This window comes from Scyliorhinus canicula, chromosome 6 (assembly GCF_902713615.1).
Source record: "Scyliorhinus canicula chromosome 6, sScyCan1.1, whole genome shotgun sequence".
Lineage (NCBI taxonomy): Eukaryota > Metazoa > Chordata > Chondrichthyes > Carcharhiniformes > Scyliorhinidae > Scyliorhinus > Scyliorhinus canicula.
In genome coordinates this window covers 124,331,420-124,354,108 of record NC_052151.1, presented here as the reverse complement: position 1 = coordinate 124,354,108, position 22,689 = coordinate 124,331,420, and the positions used below count along the sequence as shown (strand labels likewise).

General features: G+C 50.0%; 1 protein-coding gene across 1 annotated transcript in view; it reads right to left on the bottom strand.

Annotated features, from left to right (window-relative positions):
* Positions 1–612: 612 nt before the first annotated feature.
* Positions 613–22,689, bottom strand: part of LOC119967477 (kinesin-like protein KIF3C) — a 251,449-nt gene continuing 229,372 nt past the window's right edge. The window contains 2 exon segments of the mRNA XM_038800062.1: positions 613–1,361; positions 13,975–14,144. Coding sequence (XP_038655990.1) covers positions 1,262–1,361; positions 13,975–14,144 — 270 coding nt within the window. The 3' untranslated portion in view covers positions 613–1,261.

The following is a 22,689-nucleotide window of genomic DNA, read 5'->3' as shown; positions in this document are numbered from 1 at the left end:
CACGTTGTAAAGTCAGGCAGTGAATATTGCAGGTTGTGAGAATGGGCATGAATACGTTTTTCCCAGCATTCTGATGGAATACTTTAAGTATGAACAGTTTTGTCTCAGAAGTTGTAGAAAATGTACTTAACTGACAATGCAATCCTCCGTCTGAGGCACAGTGCCACTTGGGCAGAAAGCTCCTACAAAGCACAACGTTTGAGTTCCTTCCTAAATCCCAGAAACACTAGGTTCTCTCCACAGTCTAGTTTTTTTTGGTTTTGATACACTGTACATTCTACAATCAGAAATAGATTAATGCACCATGCAGTTACTTCTTTAGAACTGCAAAGCAACTGTCTAAGCCTGTTAATAATGTCACGGTTTCAGTAATACAGAATTATACCAGTTTCTTTTGCTTTATCAAAATGCATTGATAATGATTACTCAAAGAGGTGGCGGTTGTGTTATATAGTGAATGACAAAAGCAAAAATATTACTTTACAGATGGTCGCTATGAACAAATTGTTTGCGCAAGGTAGGATTTTCACAATCAGCCTGTATCTGGACAATTTAATTTGTATCACAACCTCAGTCTTTTTGGAAAAAAACATGAAGTCATGCAAATGCAGGTTAAAGTTCTCGGGTACAACGTATTTATTTTAATCCACAATAACGTAAAGTACCCTCATTTTCAGTTACAACAGTACCTGCGAGTAAATATCTTGAAATCGTTTGTGGAATAATAGCAACATCAATTCAATTAAGAAACAAAGTCCAACAAATTTACAAAGCAACATTTCTGTTCATAGAAATAAACTTAGCAGGCAATCTGCTGCTTTCTGCTCGACAGGACACACATCTTCTTTCGGGTCAGATTTTCAAAGTAAATGGTGTTGGGCGAAAGGCTCTATTATAGTAGAGAGATGGGAATGAGCTTGAAGATTCAGCAAATAAAAAAAAAAGACCAATTATTCAAGCATTACTTCTGTTATGAACCAATTTCAAGGTCTGGTAGTGCTCACAACATTTGATTCTTGAACTCTTGTCATTCTTGATAAAGCCTGCACAGGGTGACAAGTCTCAAAACATGTTTCTTCAATGCTGTGCACCACACTGCGTAGGATGTGAAACAATGCAGCAAAGCAGACAAAGACTGAAAATAACAGCGATATTTGGTGAAAATGAGAGACAAAACCCATTTACAGAGAAATATAGCGAGTTCAGATGAAGGGAAGAAAAAGATAAAGAGTTAGAACAGGCACAGATATCTCAGTATTCCTCATTGTGGCACCATCCCATGTGAATGAGAGAACAGTTGAGGGCCTGAAGCCAATGAGGAGAATGAAGAGGAGGAAGGTACTCGTTTCTCAGGCCTGGACCTAGAATGTAAAGAGTGACAATTAATATTAATTTCATTTTCTCATGCTGCATTATCAAAATAAAATACAACTTATTCCAAAAACTTGCAAGAATCCTACTTGCACAGGGCGGCACGGTGGCGCAGTGGTTAGCACTGCTGCCTTACTATGCCGAGGGCCCGGGTTTGATCTTGGCCCCCAATCACTGTCCATGTGGAGTTTGTACATTCTTCCCTTGTCTGCGTGGGTCTCACCTCTACAACCCAAGGTTGTGCAGGGTAGATGGATTGGCCACATTAAATAATAATAATAACCTTCTATTGTCACATGTATGAAGTTACTAATTGCCCCTTAATCGGAAAAAAATTGGGTACTCTAAATTTGTTTTAAAAAATAATCCTACTGGCACACAATTTGGGCTGACACTCCAGTGCAGTAGTGGGGGAGTACTGCTCTGTTGGAGGTGAAGACTTACAGAAGAGATATTAAATGAGGCCTCAATCCTCCTGTCCTTTCAGATGGATATAAACAATCTAATGGCACTATTCAAAGAAGATGAAGAGTTATCTCCCCCCCCCCCCCCCCCGTGTCCTGGCTAATATTTATCCCTCAACCAACAGTACTATAAGATCTGGTCATTATCTCATGGGGTTGTGCTATGTGCAAATTGGCTGCTGTACTTCCTACAGAAATGGGACTATGAGTACTTAATTGTTGTAAAGCGCTTCAGAATACCTTATGGTTATGAAATACATGTCTGAAATGCAATTAGCTTCATTCTTTATTTTCAAGATGACAAGGTGATTTAAAAGGATGGGCACGATTGAATGGCCACACTTTGCCCAAAAAGCAGCACATCCTGCGCAGTGTGGCCGATCGACACGGTTCCCAGGATCTACTCAGCTTGCAGCGCCTCGCGAGATGTTGTGATGTAAATTCTGCCCATTGTGGGCAGGATTACTGTTTGGCAAAGCTGCATAATAGAGCAAAACAGCTTGTCTCACTTTAATGTGCAGATTCCTGAGGTACCCAAGATATTGGGATCTATCCCTTTCACCTTGGAGACCTTGGGTGAGGGCCAAGGTGACACTGCCAGATGGCAGGGGCATTGCCAGGGTGCCAGATTGGCATTGCCGAGGTGCCAAGCTAGCATTGTTTTGTGCGGTGACAATCGGGCTGATATGCCTTGCATGGATATGGGGGGGGGGGAGTGAGTGGGACCCTCCCACTGTGCTTTGGGTCTTGGGGTGGTCGGGGGTCACTTTGGGGGCTCCAGAAATTGAGACGCCATTTAAAAATGGCATCAGATGTCCGATGTCTCGTTAAACTGAGGAGTTCTGGCGGATGGAGCGCCTCAGTGCACAAAATATGGCTATGTGTGGCCTCGGCCGGGCATTCCCTGCTGAGGCCCCATATCTAATCTGGGTGTCGTTTTGGAGCACTGTGTTTCTCGGTGCTGAATCCTGGCCCCTATCTCCTGTCTTGCACTTGAGTGTTTCTCTCCTTCAAGATTAGCAGTTGGGCAAGAATGAGAGTGACAGTGTAGGTTTTTCAATGGTCTGACTGTATCTTTATGGGCAGCTGCATCATGAAAATACCTGATTTACAGGTATGTGGAATAAATTTGGAGGCTTTACAATCCCAGACAAACTTTATTATGGTGACACCTGCAATTTTGTCACAATCCTGTTGGAGACCAGTAGCCTTATTTTTGAAGTCCCACAGAATAAACCATCAAGATTCCAAAGTATTAAATAAACAGAATAAATGTTACTACATACAAGGTAATAAAGCAAACAGCTAATACTCTAACACAGAATTAACATGAAGTTAGCATGAATCAACAGACAAACTGTGGTCGTACACACCACAAACTACATATTAAATGGTAAACTCAACCAAGATAAGTTCCCCCAAATTTCTCAGCAACCCACCCAGATGTCAGCCATCACTGTGAGTCACATTTCTTTAAAGACTCAAGCCAGTGACTTCCGGTTGCGGCAATGCGGAGCTAAGCCGCACGTTCGGCAGCTCCCGCTATTTAAGGACTTTTGGGGCGATTTTAGGGCCCCAAACGGCGCTGTTTCGTTGAATCCCGGTGGGGGAAGGTGTCTAGAGGAGCATTCCCCATAATTTATGGTGCTCAACCCGAGTGGGGCAAAAGCAAAGGCTGCAGCAGCTCCCCAAGAAAAGCGGGAGAAGAAGGACAAAATGGCGGCCGGCGGAACACCCGAGGACTGGTGGAAGTGGGCGCAGGAGCAGCAGGCCTCTCTTCCGCGCTGTTTTGCGGAGCTGAAGGCTGAGTTGCTCGACTCCCTGAATGCGACTACCAACAAGCTGCTTGGGACCCAGGCGGCCCAGGAGGTGTCCATTTGGGAGTTGCAGCAGCAGGCCGCTGAGAGGGAGGAGGAGGCCTTGGTCCTCGTGGGAAAAGTGGAGTTGCACGAGGCACTTCACAAAAAGTGGCAAGACCGCTTGGAGGAGCTGGACGTTCGCACGAGGCGAAAGAATTTGAGGATCCTGGGCCTGGCGGAGGGGTCGGATCTCCCGGCGTATGTGACCACGACGTTGAGCTCGTTGATGGGAGCGGGGTCCTTCCATTTGCCCCTGGAGCTTGAGGGAGCTCATAGAGTGCTGGCCAGGAGGCCTAAGGCAAATGAGCCCCCGAGGGCGGTGCTGGTGCGGTTCCATCGATTTAGCGACCGGGAGTGTGTGCTGCGCTGGGCCAAGAGAGGAGCAGCAAGTGGGAGAATTCGGCAGTGAGAATCTACCAGGACTGGAGTGCGGAGGTGGCTAAGCGGCGGGCCGGGTTCAACAGGACGAAGGCGGTGCTGCATGCCAAGCAGGTCAGATTTGGAATGCTGCAGCCTGTGCGTCTGTGGGTGACATACAAGGACCAGCACCATTACTTCGAGTCCCTGGAGGAGGCGTGGGCCTTTGTACAGGCGGAGAAGCTGGACTCGAACTCGGGCCTGGGGACACACTATGGCCGTTGCTGTTTTCGCTGTTGCTGTTCTTTAACTTTGACATGTGTGTTTTTTATGCTGGTTTTCTTTTTGCTCTGTTTCCGGGTGGGTTTGTGTGTTGGGTATGGGTGTGGGATATGTGGGGAATGTGGGGGGTTTGTATTTTATATGTTCTCTTCTGTACGGGGTTGGGGGTTGGGGTGAAACTGGATTTTGGAGAGCTGCGTCAGAAGGGTGGGGTGTGGCAGTGTGAAAGCGCGGGCTTTCCTCTGGTTTCCCGCGCCGCGGGGCAGGGGGGGGCGGAGCTGGATGTGGGGGCGTGGCCTCTACTGGTTTTCTTTCCCGCGCTGAAGCGGTGCCAAGGAGGTGTGGCAAGAGGGGGATGACCCCATGCCGGGAGGAGATGGGTTTTGGCGGGAGCTGCCGGGGTCAGCAGAAGTCAGCTGACTCACGGAAGTACCATGGAGGGTGCGTCGCGGCTAGGAGGGGTCCTAGCCTGGGGGGGTGGGGGGATACCGGGTTGCTGCTAGAATGGCCAGGAAGGAGCTGGCATGGGCCGGGGGGGTAGAGGGAAGGCGTTATCGCCATGGGGAACGGGTCGGGCGGGGCGAGCTGGCCTGGGGCGAGCAGTGGATAAGCTATGGCTAGCCGGCGGGGGAGGGGGGCGGGTTGTCCTCTGATCCGGCTGATTACCTGGAACGTGAGGGGGCTGAATGGGCCGGTTAAGAGAACTAGGGTATTTTCTCATCTGAAGGGGTTGAAGGCGGACGTGGCTATGCTCCAGAAGACCCACTTGAAGGTGGCGGACCAGGTTCGTCTGAGGAAGGGGTGGGTGGGGCAGGTTTTTCACTCAGGATTGGACGCGAAGAACCGGGGGGTGGCGATTCTGGTGGGGAAGAGGGTGGCGTTCGAGGCGGCTGAGGTGGTGTCGGACAAGGAGGGCAGATATATTATGGTGAAGGGTAGGCTGCAGGGAAAGAAGGTGGTGCTGGTTAATGTATATGCCCCGAATTGGGATGATGCTGGCTTCATGAGGCGCTTGTTGGGCCGCATTCCGGACGTAGAGGCAGGGGGCCCGATCATGGGGGAGATTTTAACACAGTGCTGGATCCCACACTGGACCGGTCCAGTTCAAGGACGGGTAGGAGACCGAGGCAGCCAAGGTACTGAGTGGGTTTATGGACCAGATGGGAGGGGTCGATCCCTGGAGGTTTGGGAGGCCGAGAGCGCGGGAGTATTCCTTTTTCTCTCATGTCCATAGGGTTTATTCCCGTAGAGATTTTTTCTTCCTGAGCAGGGGATTGATCCCGAGGGTGCAGGAGGCCGAGTATTCGGCCATAGCGATTTCAGACCATGCTCCGCACTGGGTTGAGCTGGAGATGGGGGAGGCGCGGGACCAGCGCCCGCTCTGGCGCCTGGATGTGGGGATGCTGGCTGATGAGGAGGTGTGTAGGAGGGTCCGGAGAAGTATTGAGGGGTATCTTGATACCAATGACACGGGGGCGGTCCGGGTGGGGATGGTCTGGGAGGCTTTGAAAGCAGTGATCCGGGGGGAGCTGATCTCCATCCGGGCCCATAGGGAAAGGAGGGAGAGGAAGGAGAGGGAGAGACTGGTGGGAGAGCTCCTGGATGTGGACAGGGGATATGCGGAGGCACCGGAGGAAGGGTTGCTGGGGGAACGGCGCAGTGTGCAGGCCAAATTTGACTTGTTGACCACCAGAAAGGCGGAGACACAGTGGAGGAGGGCGCAGGGCGCGGTATATGAGTATGGGGAGAAGGCGAGCAGGATGTTGGCGCATCAGCTCCGTAGGCGCGATGCGGATAGGGAAATTGGTGGAGTGACGGATGGGGGTGGGAATGTAGTGTAGAAGGGGACAGAAGTAAATGGGGTCTTTAGGGACTTCTACGAGGAACTGTACCGGTCGGAACCTCCGATGGTGAGAGGGGGGATGGAGAGCTTCATGAACAGGCTATGTTTCCCAAGGGTTCAAGAGGAGCTGGTAGAGGGGCTGGGGGCGCCGATAGAGCTGGAGGAGCTAGTCAGGGGGATTGGACAAATGCAGTCAGGTAAGGCCCCGGGGCCGGACAGGTTCCCGGTGGAATTTTATAAAAAGTATGCGGATCTGGTGGGCCCCCTGTTGGTGCGAGCCTTCAATGAGGCATGGGAGGGGGGGGCTTCGCCCCCGATGATGTCGCGGGCACTGATCTCTCTGATCCTAAAGCGGGATAAAGACCCCTTGCAGTGTGGATCATACAGGCCTATCTCGCTCCTCAATGTTGACGCCAAGTTGCTGGCAAAGATCCTGGCCACCAGGATAGAGGATTGTGTGCCAGGGGTGATACACGAAGATCAGACAGGATTCGTTAAGGGACTGCAGCTCAACACGAATGTGCGGAGACTGCTAAATGTTATCATGATGCCGGCAGTGGAGGGGGAGGCGGAGATAGTGGTGGCGCTGGACACAGAGAAAGCTTTTGATAGAGTTGAGTGGGGGTACCTGTGGGAGGTGCTGGAACGGTTCGGATTTGGGGAGGGATTCATCAAATGGGTGAGGCTGCTCTACGCGGCTCCGATGGCGAGTGTAGTTACAAATGGAAGGAGATCAGAGTACTTTAGGCTCTACCGTGGGACCAGGCAGTGGTGTCCCCTGTCCGCCTTGCTCTTTGCACTGGCGATTGAGCCTCTGGCTATGGCGTTGAGGGAGTCAGGGAGATGGAAGGGTCTGGAGCGGGGTGGGGAGGAACACCGGGTATCGCTGTATGCGGACGACCTGCTGTTGTATGTGGCGGACCCAAAAGGGGGAATGCCGGGGGTGATGGAGCTATTAGCGGAATTTGGGGGCTTCTCAGGCTATAAGTTAAATTTAGGCAAGAGTGAGGTATTTGTAGTACACCCGGGAGATCAGGAGGAGGGAATTGGGAGACTCCCATTTAAGAGGGCAGTGAAGAGTTTCAGATACCTGGGGGTGCAGGTGGCCAGGAGTTGGGGGACTCTCCATAAGCTTAATTTTACCAGGCTGGTAGGTGGGCTGGCACTGCCCAACCTTCTGGGGTACTATTGGGCAGCCAATGTGTCAATGGTGCGTAAATGGGTGATGGAGGGGGGAGGGGCGGCGTGGAAAAGAATGGAGATGGCGTCATGTAGAGGTACGAGCCTGGGTGCCATGGTAACGGCACCGTTGCCGCTCTCCCCTAAGAGGTTTACCAGGAGCCCGGTGGTGGCAGCGACCCTAAAAACCTGGGAACAATGGAGACGGCATCGGGGGGAAACAGGGGGCTCGATGGAGGCTCCACTGGGTGGCAACCATCGGTTCATTCCGGGGAACACGGATGGGGGATTCAGGGGGTGGCAAAGGGCGGGCATCAGCAAATTGAGGGACCTGTTTATTGGCGGGAGGTTTGCGGGCCTGGGGGAACTGGAAGATAAATTTGGCCTTCCCCAGGGGAACATGTTCAGATACCTGCAGGTAAAGGCGTTTGCTAGGCGACAGGTAGAGGGATTCCCTTTGCTGCCCTCGCAGGGGACGATGGACAGAGTGCTTTCGGGGGTGTGGGTAGGAGAGGGGAAGGTGTCTGACATCTATAAGGTAATGCAGGAGGTGGAGGAGTCGTCAGTGGAGGAGCTGAAGGCTAAATGGGAGGAGGAACTCGGGGAGCAGATAGAGGACGGGGCTTGGGCGGATGCCTTGGAGAGAGTCAACTCTTCCTCCTCATGTGCGAGGCTTAGTCTCATCCAATTTAAGGTGCTGCACCGGGCCCACATGTCCGGGACTAGGATGAGTAGGTTCTTCGGGGGTGCGGACAGGTGCACCAGATGTTCGGGGAGTCCTGCGAACCACGCCCATATGTTCTGGGCATGCCCAGCACTGGAAGAATTCTGGAAGGGGGTGGCGGGGACGGTGTCGAGGGTGGTTGGATCCAGGGTCAAACCAGGGTGGGGACTCGCAATTTTTGGAGTTGCGGTAGAGCCGGGAGTGCAGGAGGCGAAAGAAGCCGGTGTCCTGGCCTTTGCGTCCCTAGTAGCCCGTCGAAGGATTCTGTTACAATGGAAGGATGCAAGGCCCCCAAGTGTGGAGACCTGGATCAGTGACATGGCGGGATTTATAAAATTGGAAAAGGTCAAATTTGCCCTGAGAGGATCAATACAAAGGTTCTATAAACGATGGCAGCCTTTTCTGGACTTCCTGGCTCAGAGATAGGTAACTGGGTCAATAGCAGCAGCAACCCGGGGGGGGGGGGGGGGGGGGGGGGGGGGGGGGGGGGGGGGGGGGGTGCATTATTGTAGTGTTTATTCTGTAACTTTATAGTGTGTTAATTTGCGTTGTTGTTAAAATGCTGGGTTGTTCATGGGGATGGGGCGAATGTATATGATTGTTAATATTATTGTTATTTTCGGTATTTTACTAAGGTGCGTCAATGTTGTATAAAATCAAAATTTCTCAATAAAAATTATTTAAAAAAAAAATTTTTTTTTACCAGGCTGGTGGAGCAGATGGAGGAGGAATTTAAAAGGTGGGACATGGTGCCGCTATCGCCCGCGGGTAGAGTGCAGTCCGTCAAAATGACGGTTCTCCCGAGGTTCCTGTTCCTCTTCCAGTGTTTGCCCATCTTTATCCCTAGGGCCTTTTTTAGAAGGGTGACCAGCAGCATCATGAGCTTTATTTGGGTGCATGGGACCCCGAGGGTGAAGAGGGTCTTCTTGGAGCGGGGTAGAGATGGGGGGGGGCTGGCGTTACCCAATCTCTCGAGGTACTACTGGGCGTCCAATGTGTTGATGGTGCGCAAGTGGGTGATGGAGGGGGAGGGGGCAGCATGGAAACGGATGGAGAGGGCGTCCTATGGAGATACAAGTCTGGGGGCCTTAGTAACGGCGCCGTGGCCGCTCCCTCCTACGAGGTATACCATGAGTCCGGTGGTGGCGGATACCCTCAAGATTTGGGGGCAGTGGAGGCGACATACGGGAGAAGTGGGGGGCTCGATGGAGGCTCCGTTCAGGGGGAACCATAGGTTCGTCCCGGGGAATATTGATGGGGGATTTCAGGGTTGGCACAGAGCGGGCATCAGACAGCTGAGGGACCTGTTTATTGATGGGAGGTTTGCGAGCCTGGGGGAGTTGGAGGAGAAATTTGGGCTCCCCCCGGGAAACATGTTCAGGTATCTGCAGGTAAATGCATTTGCTAGACCACAGGTGGAGGGATTCCCTTCGCTTCCCGCGAGGGGGGTGAGTGACAGGGTGCTTTCGGGGGTCTGGGTTGGAGAGGGGAAGATATCTGATATCTACAAGGTTATGCAGGAGGTGGAGGAGGCATCAGTAGAGGAGCTGAAAACTAAGTGGGAGGGGGAACTGGGGGAACAGATCGAAGACGGGACATGGGCTGATGCCCTGGAGAGGGTTAATTCTTCCTCCTCGTGTGCGCGGCTTAGCCTCATCCAATTCAAGGTGCTGCACCGGGCCCACATGACTGGGACGAGGATGAGTAGGTTCTTTGGGGATGAAGACAGGTGTCTCAGTTGCTCGGGGAGTCCAGCGAACCATGCCCATATGTTCTGGGCATGCCCGGCACTGGAGGAGTTCTGGAAGGGGGTGGCGAGGACGGTGTCAACGGTGGTGGGATCCAGGGTCAAGCCAGGCTGGGGACTCACGATTTTTGGGGTTGGGGTGGAGCCAGGAGTGCAGGAGGCGAAAGAGGCCGGTGTGCTGGCCTTTGTGTCCCTAGTAGCCCGGCGAAGGATCTTGCTACAATGGAAGGATGCGAGGCCCCCAAGCATGGAGACCTGGATCAATGACATGACAGGTTTTATTAAGCTAGAGAAGGTCAAATTCGCCCTGAGAGGATCGACACAAGGGTTCTTCAGGCGGTGGCAACCTTTCCTATGATGACTATATTTGTTTATTTAATTTTAATTTATTTTTAAGTTCTCTTGTTCATTGGGGCTGAGGGGGTGGGAGGGAGGGGATACATGCGTTGTTACGGTTTGGGGGTGTTACAGTTTTTATGGGTTATTTTGTTGCATTTTATTGTTTGTTGTTATATTTTCTGTAAAAAATTCCAATAAAAATTATTAAAAAAAAGAAAGACTCAAGCCAGTAAGTGCCAATCCATTTGTGATGCTCTGCCGTGCTGTCGGTAGGCTCAGGGTTAGCGCTTGCTCACCAGTGGTCCAGGCACAAGATTCTCCAGGCCCGCATGATTCTCTGGTCCCTGAATCGCACGGGCGAGGACCTCTAATGGTATTTACGAGCGTGGCCCTGATGTGGTGGACCTCACGGTAGGCCAAGAGGGTAACTTGTGAAGGAAGTTTCCCCCAAAGTCCATCTGAGGGCCAACCTCACCCCAACAATGCACAACCTGCCCACCCCTCCCCTATCAGACCCTCCAACCGCCCTCCAGAGACCCCCTAAAATGGGAGACCCCCCTAGAGACCCTCTAAATAGAGAGCCCTCCCAGGGACCCTCTAAATAGGAAGACACCCCAGAGACCCCTTAAATTCTGAGACCCCTATAGAGAGCCCTTAAATAGGGAGACCACCTACAGAGATATCCTAAGTAAAGGAAACCCCACAGCGCCTAAATAGGGAGACCCCCCCCACAGAGACTACGTAAATAGGGAGACCCTTGTCAATTTCCAGCTCAACACTTCAAAGTCACTAAAGCTGAAGGGAGGTTATTGGAATGCACTTAACTCTCTTTGAAGTGGTTAGTATTTGTAAACGTTGTGGTTACAGCACTTCAGAGTTACTCATTCATGAAGGAAGATGAATGAAGCAAGGCTCATATATGTGTTTGTGGAAACTGCCAATCACAGCCCACTAAGAGAAATTAATGAATGGCTTGTAGCTAACGGACCTGAAGGATTTAAACACAGGCTACTGCGTCTATCCTTCCAGGAATTGACTCGTGGTGCTTCCTGTGTCTGAGCCAGCAGGTGTATGTTCAGGTCAGTGTTACAACATGAATATTCTCCACTGTCCTGTGCGGACTGCTCTCTAACTTCCAGACAGGGGTCTCTTTTCTGGAGGGGCAATTGTGGGGACGGGGTTCCTTTAATTAGGGGTCTATACAAATGGGGAGGTTTGTTTAGTTAGGGGGTCACTGGAGGGGTTCCTTTAGTTAGGAGGTTTCTTTGGGGTTTCCCTTTAGTTAGGCAGTCTCTCTGGGGGGTTAGTTACTTAGGTGATCTCTGTGTGGGGGTGGGGGGTTGTCTCCATGTTTAGGGGGTCCCTGTGAGGTCTCCCTTTTTAGGGGGTCCCTGGGAGGGCGTGGGTCAGGTCAGACCTGTACTTGGGGGAAGGGGTGCACCCAGAAAATCCGGGGCTAGAGGGCTGCTTTGCAATGAGGGATGGGGGGTTGATCCGTGATGTGGGTGCGCGGTGGTGGCCAGTTGTGGCACCTCGCTATTGTGCTGCCTGCTCAAAATGTATGGCAAAGGATATTGAATTCCTTCCTGATCTCCCAGCAAGAGGGCAGATCAGTAGCAATTCAACTCCGGTGGGGAACATAGGGCTGGATTCTCTATTTTAGCGGCTACGTGCCGGCTCAAATGGAGAATTCGCAGGAGGTTTGCAATTAAAAAAAGCGGCGCCGACCCCTCACCTATTCCGGGACCAATGAGGGGCTAGCACCGGGTGCAAAATCCCGGCTCCGACGCCAAAACGGCCAGAGAGTGGCCGGGTCCGGGCCGCACATGTGCACGGCTGACGACCTGCTATGGTCCCGCCGTGCAACATGGCACTTGCCGTGCGTGGACTGACACTCCTAGAGGCTAAAACATGGCCCCCCGAACCGGTGCCCCCAGCCCTCACAGAAGCCCCCCTCCCCGGCCATCGCACGGACCCCGGCCAAGTATGTTGGCGCTAGACACAGTCCGCAGCCTACCACATGTGTCCCGCGCGGTCAGGAACTTGGCCCATCGGGAGTGGAGCATCGTGGTAGGGCCGGCCGATGACACGCCAACACATTTGCAATGGCGCGTGATGCGATTACGCCATTTCCGAGGGGGCGGAACATGGCTGACTGGCGCCAGCCCCGGTTTGTGCGTCAGAGTCGATTCTCTGCCCAATCATCAATTACGATATTAGCTTCGCCCATAGTCTCCCAAATGGAGAATCCCACCCCTGTGAGAGAGTTCGGCCCTTCTCTTTCAAAGAGCATTTTTGACCCTCATCAGACAGTAGCTGTACTCCACTTTAGTTCCATGGGTATAATTATTACCCAAAAGGCACACTATTCCAGATCGCTCTCAAATCTGCCTTCCAGATTTCCAAATCCCAGGTCCAGCCTTCTTGATGTCTTTCCCAGCTGACCTGACTTACTATTGTGAGTGCGTCCCCTGTGATGGCCAGGTTACTCAAAATGTCTAAGCACAAGCAAGGTCCCAGCTTCTCAGCCATGGTGCTGCTGTCAAAAACTGCTTCTGGGCTTCCCCAAGCCCCAATCTCCTCAGCAGCACAGAGCAGTTCTTGCTCCTGCGTTTCACTTCGTCCCAACTCTTAGCAGAATGGAGCTAATGGCTCCTGGGAAGTCTCTGAACCCCAGACACCAGCAGCACAGAGCTGACGGTAGCACTTGAGCTACATGGATCTGACCATCCCCTTCATCTGCTCCTTCAATGTGGCTGCTGTTCAATGTGGCCCTTAAATTGATCTATGTGACCTGTTAATATCTCCCAACAAGGTTCTGTCCCTGTTCTTAAGTAGGACCAAATGTATAAATCCTTAAACATTGTATAGCTGAAATGGTAAAAAATCTCTAGTCAACCAAAGCTCACCCCCCCGCCCCATTCCCGTTTCCACACAGGTGCGAATATACATAAACACAAAAAAAATCTAAAAATACTGATTCCCTTGGAGAGGAAAGACAATTGTCAAGACAAATGGATCCATGGGACGTGACGGGACCAATTTCAAACAAAAAGCCTTATGGAGGCAATTTAGCATAGCTGTGTTCAAACAAGGTCGTTTGGACGGGAGATCTGGTTCAGAGGCTGGGGGTGCAAGGAGACAGGAAGGAAAGATCAGGGTATCCGTGTCTGTGAAAACAGAAAGTAAAGTAATCTTTATTGTCACAAGTAGGCTTACATTAACACTGCAATGAAGTTACTGTGGAAAGCCCCTAGTCGCCACACTCTGGCGCCTGTTTGGGTACAGGGAGAATTCAGAATGCCCAAATTACCCAACAGGCATGTCTTTCGGGACTTGTGGGAGGAAACCGGAGCACCCAGAGGAAACCCACGCAGTCACAGGGAGAACATGCGGACTTCACACAGACAGTGACCCAAGTCGGGAATCGAACCCAGGACCCTGAAGCTGTGAAGCAACAGTACTAACCACTGTGCTACCGTGCTGCCCAGAAAGATTCAGTGAGAAGGTAGCTAAGTGAAGTTGAAAATCAAGCTGAAGGCTTATTGAACTAAATGTTCTTTTCCAGAACCTAATTTATTTTATTTTCTCATGACTTGTGAAAACACTTCCTGGATTACTGCTGCTTTTATCAAGTTTACAATGGTGGCATTGGCAATTCAGACAAGAATGACAAACGTATCTCAACAAGATGATAATTGCGACTAAATTCTTCTGCTTCTTTGGGTGCATGAGAAACATTTCTCATAAGGAATTCAGTGAATTTTACTCGATAATGAAACGACTGTTTTGATTTAGGAAGTTCTCACCATGATCTTGATTTCCTAACCCTTGCACTGGCTGACCGATCTGGAAAAATGGAACTGTTATGATGTAGCTCTCCTCCAGTTGCTCCTTGTAGTGACCGTGACCGTGGGATCTCCAACTCAAATACTGTTGGTGTTGCCATGTCTAATTCCAAGAAAAGAATGTTTTCAGCCTAAACCAGATAAGAAACAGAATCACAAGTTATACTCCAGTTCTGCATCACTTCTGAACTGCATCATCAGTGCTCCAAAATACAACACTTGTTCCAGCATATTCCCACTGTACTTGCGACAGAAAAACAACAAAATGCTTAGAAACTAGCTGGGCCCTGATCCACCAGACACCAACAAAGCTGCAAGCTTTCTGGGAAGGTTTTGAAATGAATGAAATGAAAGTGAAAAATGAAAATCGCTTATTGTCACGAGTAGGCTTCAATTAAGTTACTGTGAAAAGCCCCTAGTTGCCACATTCCGGCACCTGTTCGGGGAGGCTGGTACGGGAATTGAACCGTGCTGCTGGCCTGCCTTGGTCTGCTTTCAAAGCCAGTGATTTAGCCCAATGTGCTAAACCAGCCCCTGGTTTTGTGGGAGCAGAATCTCTAATTGTTGCTTATAAAGTCATCAAAATGAAGCTGGGAGAACTCTGAATGACAGCTGGTATATAGCTGGGAGGCAGCTGCCCTGTGAATCCTCAACATTAACTCTGGACTCCATGAAATCTCATGTCAGAAGGCCATACACGAGCAAGGAGACTTCCTGATGATTCCCAACTTCTACCCTCAGCTGATGAATCAGTACTTTTCCATGTTGCACACAGCTTGGAGGAAGCAGTGAGGGTGGCAAGGGCACACAATGTTCTCTGATGGTTATATTAACGTTTATCATAAAGAGTGGCTTGATAGCACCATTTATAACCAAGCTGGCCGAGCTCTACAGGACATATATACTAGGCTGGGCCTGCAGCAGATGGGTGAGGCAATCACAAGGGAGAAAAAACTACTAGACCTTGCTCTCACCAATCTATCTGTTGCTGATGCATCTGACCATTACATTTTTGGTAGGAGTGAGCACCGCGTAGTCCTTGTGAAGACAAAGTCCTATCTTCACACTGAGCATAGCCTCCATTGTGTTATGTGGCACTCCGACCGTGCTGAATGGGATAGATTCAGAACAGAGCTACTCAAAACTGGGCATCCATGAGGCATTGTGGGCCATCAGCAACAGCAGAACAGCAACCACTCTTCCATTACTATCAAGCTGGTGGATCTGCCCTGGTTCAATGGAGAGTGCAGGAGGACACCCCAGGATCAGCATACCAAAGAATTAGGCGAAGGTACAACACGGGAGAACTTGTGTGCCAGACAGTGCAAGCACCGGGCAATATACAGAGCTAAATTAATCAAGAAATCAGGTCAAAACTCTGCAGTCCTGCCACATTCAGTCATGAATGCTTGTGGATAACTGAACAACTAACAGGAGGAGGAGGAGGCTCCACAAATATCCCCACCCTCAATAATGGGGGAGCCCAACATATCAGTGCAAAAGACAAGGCTAAGGTATTTGCAAAAATCTTTAGTCAGAATTACCATGTGAATGATCCATCTCGGCTACTCGTGAGGTTCCCAGCATCACAGATTCCAATCCAGCCAATTTGATTCTGTCCATGTGCTTTCCAGGAGTGGCTGAAGGCATTAAGATATATGGGCCCTGACAATATCCTGGCTATGTTACTGATGACATCTGCTCCCAAACTAGCCATGGCCTGAGCCAAGTTGTTCCAGTGCAACTACAAGACTGGATCTGGCAATGTGAAAAATTGCCCAGATATGGCCAGTCCACAAAGTGACCCAGTCAATTAATGCCCCATCAGCCTCCTCTTAGGAACATAGGAATTAGGAGCAGACATTGGCAACTCAGTCCTTCCACCCTGCTCTACTGTTCAATCTGATCATGGTTGATTTCTTCCTAGTCTCAAGTCCACCTCCCCACCTGTTCCCCATTTCTCTTTAACCCATTTGCATCAAAAATATATCTATATCCTTCTTGAAACCATTTAATGACTCAAACTCCACCACACTATGGGGCAGCAAGTTCCACAATTTCACCACCCTCTGCGAGAAGTAATTCCTCCTCATCTCAGTTTTAAGGCTATCGCCTCAACCTATATCTGTGACCTGTGACCTCTTAATCATGAGCAAAGTGATGGAAACTGTTGTCAATAGTAAATGTGTGATAGCAACTTTCTAAGCTCCTGGCCAAGTTACAACCTTTGTCCAAACATGGACAGAAGAACTAAACTCAAAGGGGATGTGAGAGTGACTGCCCTTGACATAATGTCAGCATTCGACCAAGTGTGGTATCAAAGAGTTCTAGCAAAACTGAAATCAATGGGAATTATGGGGAAACTTGCCACTGGTTGGATCATACTTGGCACAAAAGAAAATGGTTGTGGTTGTTGGAGCCCAATCACCTCAGTCCCAGGATATTATTGCAAGAGCTGCTCAGGGATGTGTCCTAGGACCAAGGTATAGGTTCCATATTCCAACATTCTCTGAGTAAAGACATTTCTCGGGAATTCCCTGCTGGATTTATTAGTGACTGTTTTATATTTATGGCCTTTAGCTCTACTTTCACATGCAATTGGAAATATTCTAGGGTAGATTTAGTTGAACCTGCCAGATCAGGTATGATGGCAGGGGAGGCTGAGAGAATTGGTGGGAGCGCCTGTATTGGATTCCTGATGTCAGGAAAACTGTCCCCAGTTAACGTGGGGGCAGGATGGCCCCAAAATGAGAATCCCACTTGCCAGCACTGGTAGGGCAATTTGGCTCATAAAATGAGCCACCGAAAGCCAATTGTCCGAGTCCATCAGAATGTAGTAGTAGATTAGAGACTTAGCGAGCCTCACATGATGTTCTTGTGGCTCAAGACAACCCAGTGAACTCTATTGGGTTGACCTGTGATCTTGCAGGAGGATGTCCTTTGTTCTGAGGCACTCTGTGACCGATTGATAAACCTGGCATTGGGAAAGGGGGTTGGGGGTGGCGCTGAAAGCCACCCCCTGTTCTTGCCTCCAAACCCCCTGTCACTTCCCGCCAGCAACCCTCTCCCCACTCACCTGTGTCCAGGGGCCCAGCATCGATCTTGGGAGTGGGCTTCAGTACATTAATGGCTGGCTGACTGACCAGCAGCTCTTGGGGTGGGATTTCTGCCTCACTGCGATGCTTGACTGCCTGGAAGGTCGAGTGCTAGCCATTTAAGTGCCTGTTTGGCAATTAATTGTGTCAGAACTCCCCTTCAGAAGTGACACCAGTTCATGCTTGTTCTCCAGTGGGAAAGGCCCATGTTATTGCAACAAAATCCAGGTCTGTGTCTTTCCTATGAAACCATTTCATAATCTTCAAGACTTGAATCACGCCATTCTCAGTCTTCCCTTTTATAGAGAAAAGAGCCTCAGCCCATCTAACCTTTCCTGATAGGTACAATCTTTCAGTTTTTGTATAATTCTATTCAATCCTTCCTATACCTTCGCCAGTGCTTTTTTGTTGTACTTGATGCTCAATACAGCATTTACTGTGTTCATTTTAATTGTCACTTGTTATATGTTAGACTTGTACCACTAACCACATGTGCACTAAACCAAACTATTCTTGTCTTTGTATCCTGTTAATCATAGGGCAAAGGTTCACCCTGGAAAATTGTGCTAAGCCCATCAACTGTGCTGGCAGTGTGAGTGAGCGCATTATTACCATGAGCAGAATAATGTAGCCTACATCCAATAATTAACAGAAATTCATCCCCTTTTAACAGGTGGTTAGGCAACAGGAAATGAAATAATACGTTGGATTGTTCTAAATTATTAGAACATCAAAAATATTGGGCGCAATCATATGGCCTTGTCGGTATGACTTGGGATGTGACGAGGCCGTTTGCAACGCTCGGGACGGCTTATGAGATTTAAATGAGATTTTTGCGAGACGTCGCGATCAGGATCTCGCCCTCACTGGGCAGGATCCAGATTTGTATATTTAAGTGAGCAGTTAGCCTGACTAAATATGTCTGCACCAGAATCTCCCAAAGCCTGGGATTGAGTGCCAGCACCTGGCAGACCTCCCTTTGGCGCCGTTTAGCACTGGTCCACACAATCATGGACCAGGTGTGGAATCCATGATATACTGTTTCTGAGCAAGGGTCATGAGTTAGTATGAAATTCATATATCCTGGAGACGCGAAGGACATAAGTTAGAACGGAATCCATAATAAACTGGTTCTTAGTGAATGACGCAAGTCTGTGGAGACAGAATGATGGAAGTAGTCATAGCAAGGATGCACTTTTCTGTAAACTACCATTCCCTTCAGGTCAAAGGGAAGATAAGTATGCAAAAGAAGGATAGAAAGTGCTAATGTTTCTATTGGTCCATTTGCCCTATTTTCTATTGCTTTCTATTAGTTAGAATTACTATCCTTTCATTGGTCTAAAATGCAAGTTTAACTGTGATATTATTGGCGTATGCGACAATCAATTAAAGGCTTAAAATGTATCTGTTAATTCTATTGGTTAAATCAAGCTATAAATGCTTCTGTTTACTAAGATAATTCAGAGTAATGCCAGTGCATCCCACTGGTTTTGCCCTCCATGTGCACATGTCAATAAAACTTAATCAAAGAGCTCCTGTGTCAGCCTTGCGATACTTCGACACAGGCATAACGGCAGCTAGGGAGTCTCCCAGGCCATTACAGGTCCTCGGGTGGTCGGGCTCTGGGCAGGGCACTCCTGCTGTCAGCCAGGCACATTGGCACTGCCAGCCTGGCACTGTCACCTGGGGACCCAGGCAGTGCCACTCTGGCACCACCAGGGTGTCTGGTTGGAACTGCCAGATAGGCGAGGGCACTGCCAGGGTGCCAGGCTGGCAGTGCCAAGGTGCCTGGGTGGCAGGGTGCCCTGCCCCTATGAGTTGGGGTGAGAGGGACTCGAGGACCCCTTGACAAGTAAATTGATGGGGCTTTGAGAGAACTGGCCAGCATTTAAAAATGGCGCTCTATTCTCTTCCTGTACTGACGAGCAGGAAATGAAGGTAGGTGCGGCCTCGGCAGGTGATCCACACCGAGGCCAGAAAAGAAAGAGTCCCGTTTGATAGCGGGGATGTTCTCGGCATGGCAGGCTCTGAGAAACACCCAACCAAATGTGCCCAAAACAGGACTTTTTTTTCCCTGTTAAATTGCGCCCATCAGCACCTAGGATGTCATGAACATTGCATGGCTACAGTAAGAAGTCTTACAACACCAGGTTAAAGTCCAACAGGTTTATTTCGAATCACTAGCTTTCAAAGCACTGCTCCTTCCTCAGGTTATTCAGGTGCTCCAAAAGTTAGTGATTCAATCCTATTGGACTTTAACCTGGTGTTGTAAGACTTCTTAATGTGCCCATCCCAGTCCAACTCCGGCATCTCCACATCATTGTATGGCTACTAATTGAAAAATAAATATTGGTAAACTATTCTCATGTCTGCATTTTTTTCGTCTGTTTTTATGTTCTGTTATTTTAGTATTGTATAACCTTCAGAATTAGGAATCATCTGAGGTTGAGCACAAATTAAACAGCAGGCTGAATTTTACATTATTCCAACGGGCACGGAAAATAGGGTGGGTGCCAACTTGATGCCTACCCTGAGCTCACTCAGATAATACAGGGTAGCTGGGCACACTCAAAGGGCAGCAGCCCTCCCTCCATATATATATAAATAACTAAGGGTCAATCAGTCTTGTTATCAAGCCAATCGACGTCGACAGTATGCTGTCCACGCCATTAAATGTTTGCTGTGGGCAGCTGTGTGGGAATGTTTAATGTGTAGAGAGGAAAGGGAGGAGGTTGCTCTTCGGAGGCTGCCCTTTTCTGATCGTGGGGCACTCCCCCCACTTAGTTAGATCCCCCATTTCCTTTCTTCCCCTAAACCAACCTACTCCCCCCTCCCGCCCCTTTCCCTAACCTACCCAAATTCTCCCGGCTCAAGAACTCCGACTTACCTACTCCAGGGATCCATGGGTCTTGATCTTTTCCTTCTACAGTGCCAGCAGTGGTCACTGAGTTCTTTCTGGTGTTGCTGGGACTGATGGAGCTGTAGCCCAATCCGATTGGCCAGGATCTCCACAGAGCAGGACTTCTGCCCAAATGAGTATGTGAAATCCCACTTGACCCTTAACTGCTCGCCCTGTAGCTCTTTATGGCTCTGGGGTAGGTCGGTATGGAGCATGTCGGCTCCATACTGACATTTTTCTGGGATCTGCAGGGGTTAGGGAGAATGCTGTCAAATACAAATCCCCCCCAAGTATTATTCAGCGCAGAATTTCCATGGTAGTGGGTCAACTTGAATCAACTTTGAAATATATAAAAATGGACAGCAGATTATTACCAGTCTGTGAAATCACTCAATACACTTCTGATAACAATGTGAAACACCAGGACACACCACACACTTTTAAATGCGTCATCTTTCATTATTATAATACTGTAATAACTTGGCGTGACAATTTTATGAGCTCATCATGGGAAGAAACATTACAGCAGTGCTGCCCAGGTCTGATCAGTTTACAACCACTCCAACTGGGCTGTGCCAGACTAAGGGCCATGATCTACTGGAAAAGTTTCAAAGTGTGGTAGCGAGTGAGAACTGCCACAAGCTTCCCGAGGCTTGACCCGACAAGGCCGTCACCGGTATCAAACGTTAATTGGTCCACTTAACAAGGCCCCATGGGCTTCAGCCCACAAATGATTGTCCTGCCGGCTGAATCGCCGGGACCGTGCCCGCCAGTCCCCCGCTGAAGCTGACACTGGTGGAGTGGTGACCGCAGTGGAGAGCTTGGTGCACGACGTCAGCAGCATGGGTGGAGGAGTCCAAGCTGTGGCTCAGTCAGTGACGGCCAATGACTGAGAGCCTCGGCAGCATGTCTTGAGGTGACCCCTAGGGCCCTACAGGTACCCACTGAGAGGAGGGGCCGCTGGGTGCCTCCCTTCACACTTGAGTGACTTTGAAGTAGTCAGCTGTGAACCTAACCGCAAAGTTTATAAACATCAAGCTTGCATTGACAGCCCCCGGACCACGTCAAAGAGAGTTAAGGGTTTTCTGACAGTTTCATTACTGACTACTTCAAACCTGAAGGAAGATGAATGGAACAATGCCGACAGCTGGGTGTGTGTGTGGAAGCTGTGAATCACAGCCTAATAAAATCAATATCTGAAAGAAATGAATGAATAGCTTGCAGATCAAAGATCTGAGGGGATTAAACCCAGCTGACTGGCTTTCTCTTTTCAGAAATTGACAGATGCAGCTTTCTCTGCCTGAGCCAGGCAAATGAGGTAGCGATGCCTATTGTACAGGTGAGTGTCAAAGCAGTGATTTTTTTACTGCCTCTTTTTGGACTACTCTCTAGCTTCCAGACAGCGGTTTATCTTCTGAGGGTCTTCCAGATAGGGGTCTATCTTCTAAGGGTCTTCCAGTCAGGGTTCTCTGCAAGCAATGGATTTTGGGATCTGCCTGTCTGCGACGGTCCTTGCGGATGTACTGAGGCTGCACAAACAGGAACTGCTCATGGAGTACCCACGAGAACAGTATCTTGCCCCAGAGGAGCAGGGGTCAACAGGCCAAGGAGGAGGGGGGAAGGAGGCGTGCATCAGGCCCCATGTATACTGGCACACTTGTTCTTTAAGAAGCTGTGTTGCCGATGACTATAGCTGACCAGGGAGTCCGAGCGACATCTCTGCCGGATGATGGCGCACGTGGAACCTTGGGGGTATGGAGGGTACAGTCAAGGTACAGTCACCCTTACCTTTTACACCATGGGGTCCTGTCTGGGATATCACAGCCATCCGTGCACAGGTGCATCTGCGCCATGGATGCCCTATACGCCTGGGCGGCACAATATATCAATTTCACTGTGGACTGAGCTCACCAGGTTGCCCGGGCAGTGGGATTCGCCACCATCACAGGCATGGCCCAGGTCCAGGAGCTGATCGATGGGATTCATGTCGCCCTATGGGAACCGGTGCATGAGGGGTCATCAATAGGACGGGGTCCCACTTGATAAACATGCAGTTGGTGTGTGACCACAGGCTTCACTTCATGCACATCTGCTCCCGGTAACCAGGCAGCGTGGACAACACATCTGTCCTGGCGCACTCGTTGGTGCCTGACACCTTTGTGGCATTCCCTTGAGTGAGGGGTTGGGTCTTGGGCGTCAGGGGTTATCAGATTTGGCCGTGGCTAATGACGCCTATCTGGAGGCCCCAGACTGATGCGGAGAACTGTTACAACCACGGACATACAGCAACTGTGTTATCGAGCAGTTCAGGTGCCTGCACCGCTCTGGTGGGGCACTCCAATATAGCACGAGGACGGTCTTCCGCATCATGGTGGCCTGGTACATCCTCCACAACATTGTGCAGTAGAGGGGCAGGATCCTGGAGGTGGACGTGGAGGAACACATGCCTCATCTAATGAGGAGGATGCTGAGGGGGGCCAGGATGGGCTGGACATGGGGGCCAGGCTGGCACAGGAGGCCACGTGACATGTGCGCCAGGGCAGCCTAGCAAAGGCACAATCTGATCACCTCCAGGTTCGCTGGCTAGGAGGCCTGGTCACCGGCAGCTCAAATATCCCATCCTATCCTGACATACCCACCCCCCCCCCCCCCCATGGCCATCCGCCCCCTTTTCCCCTCCCT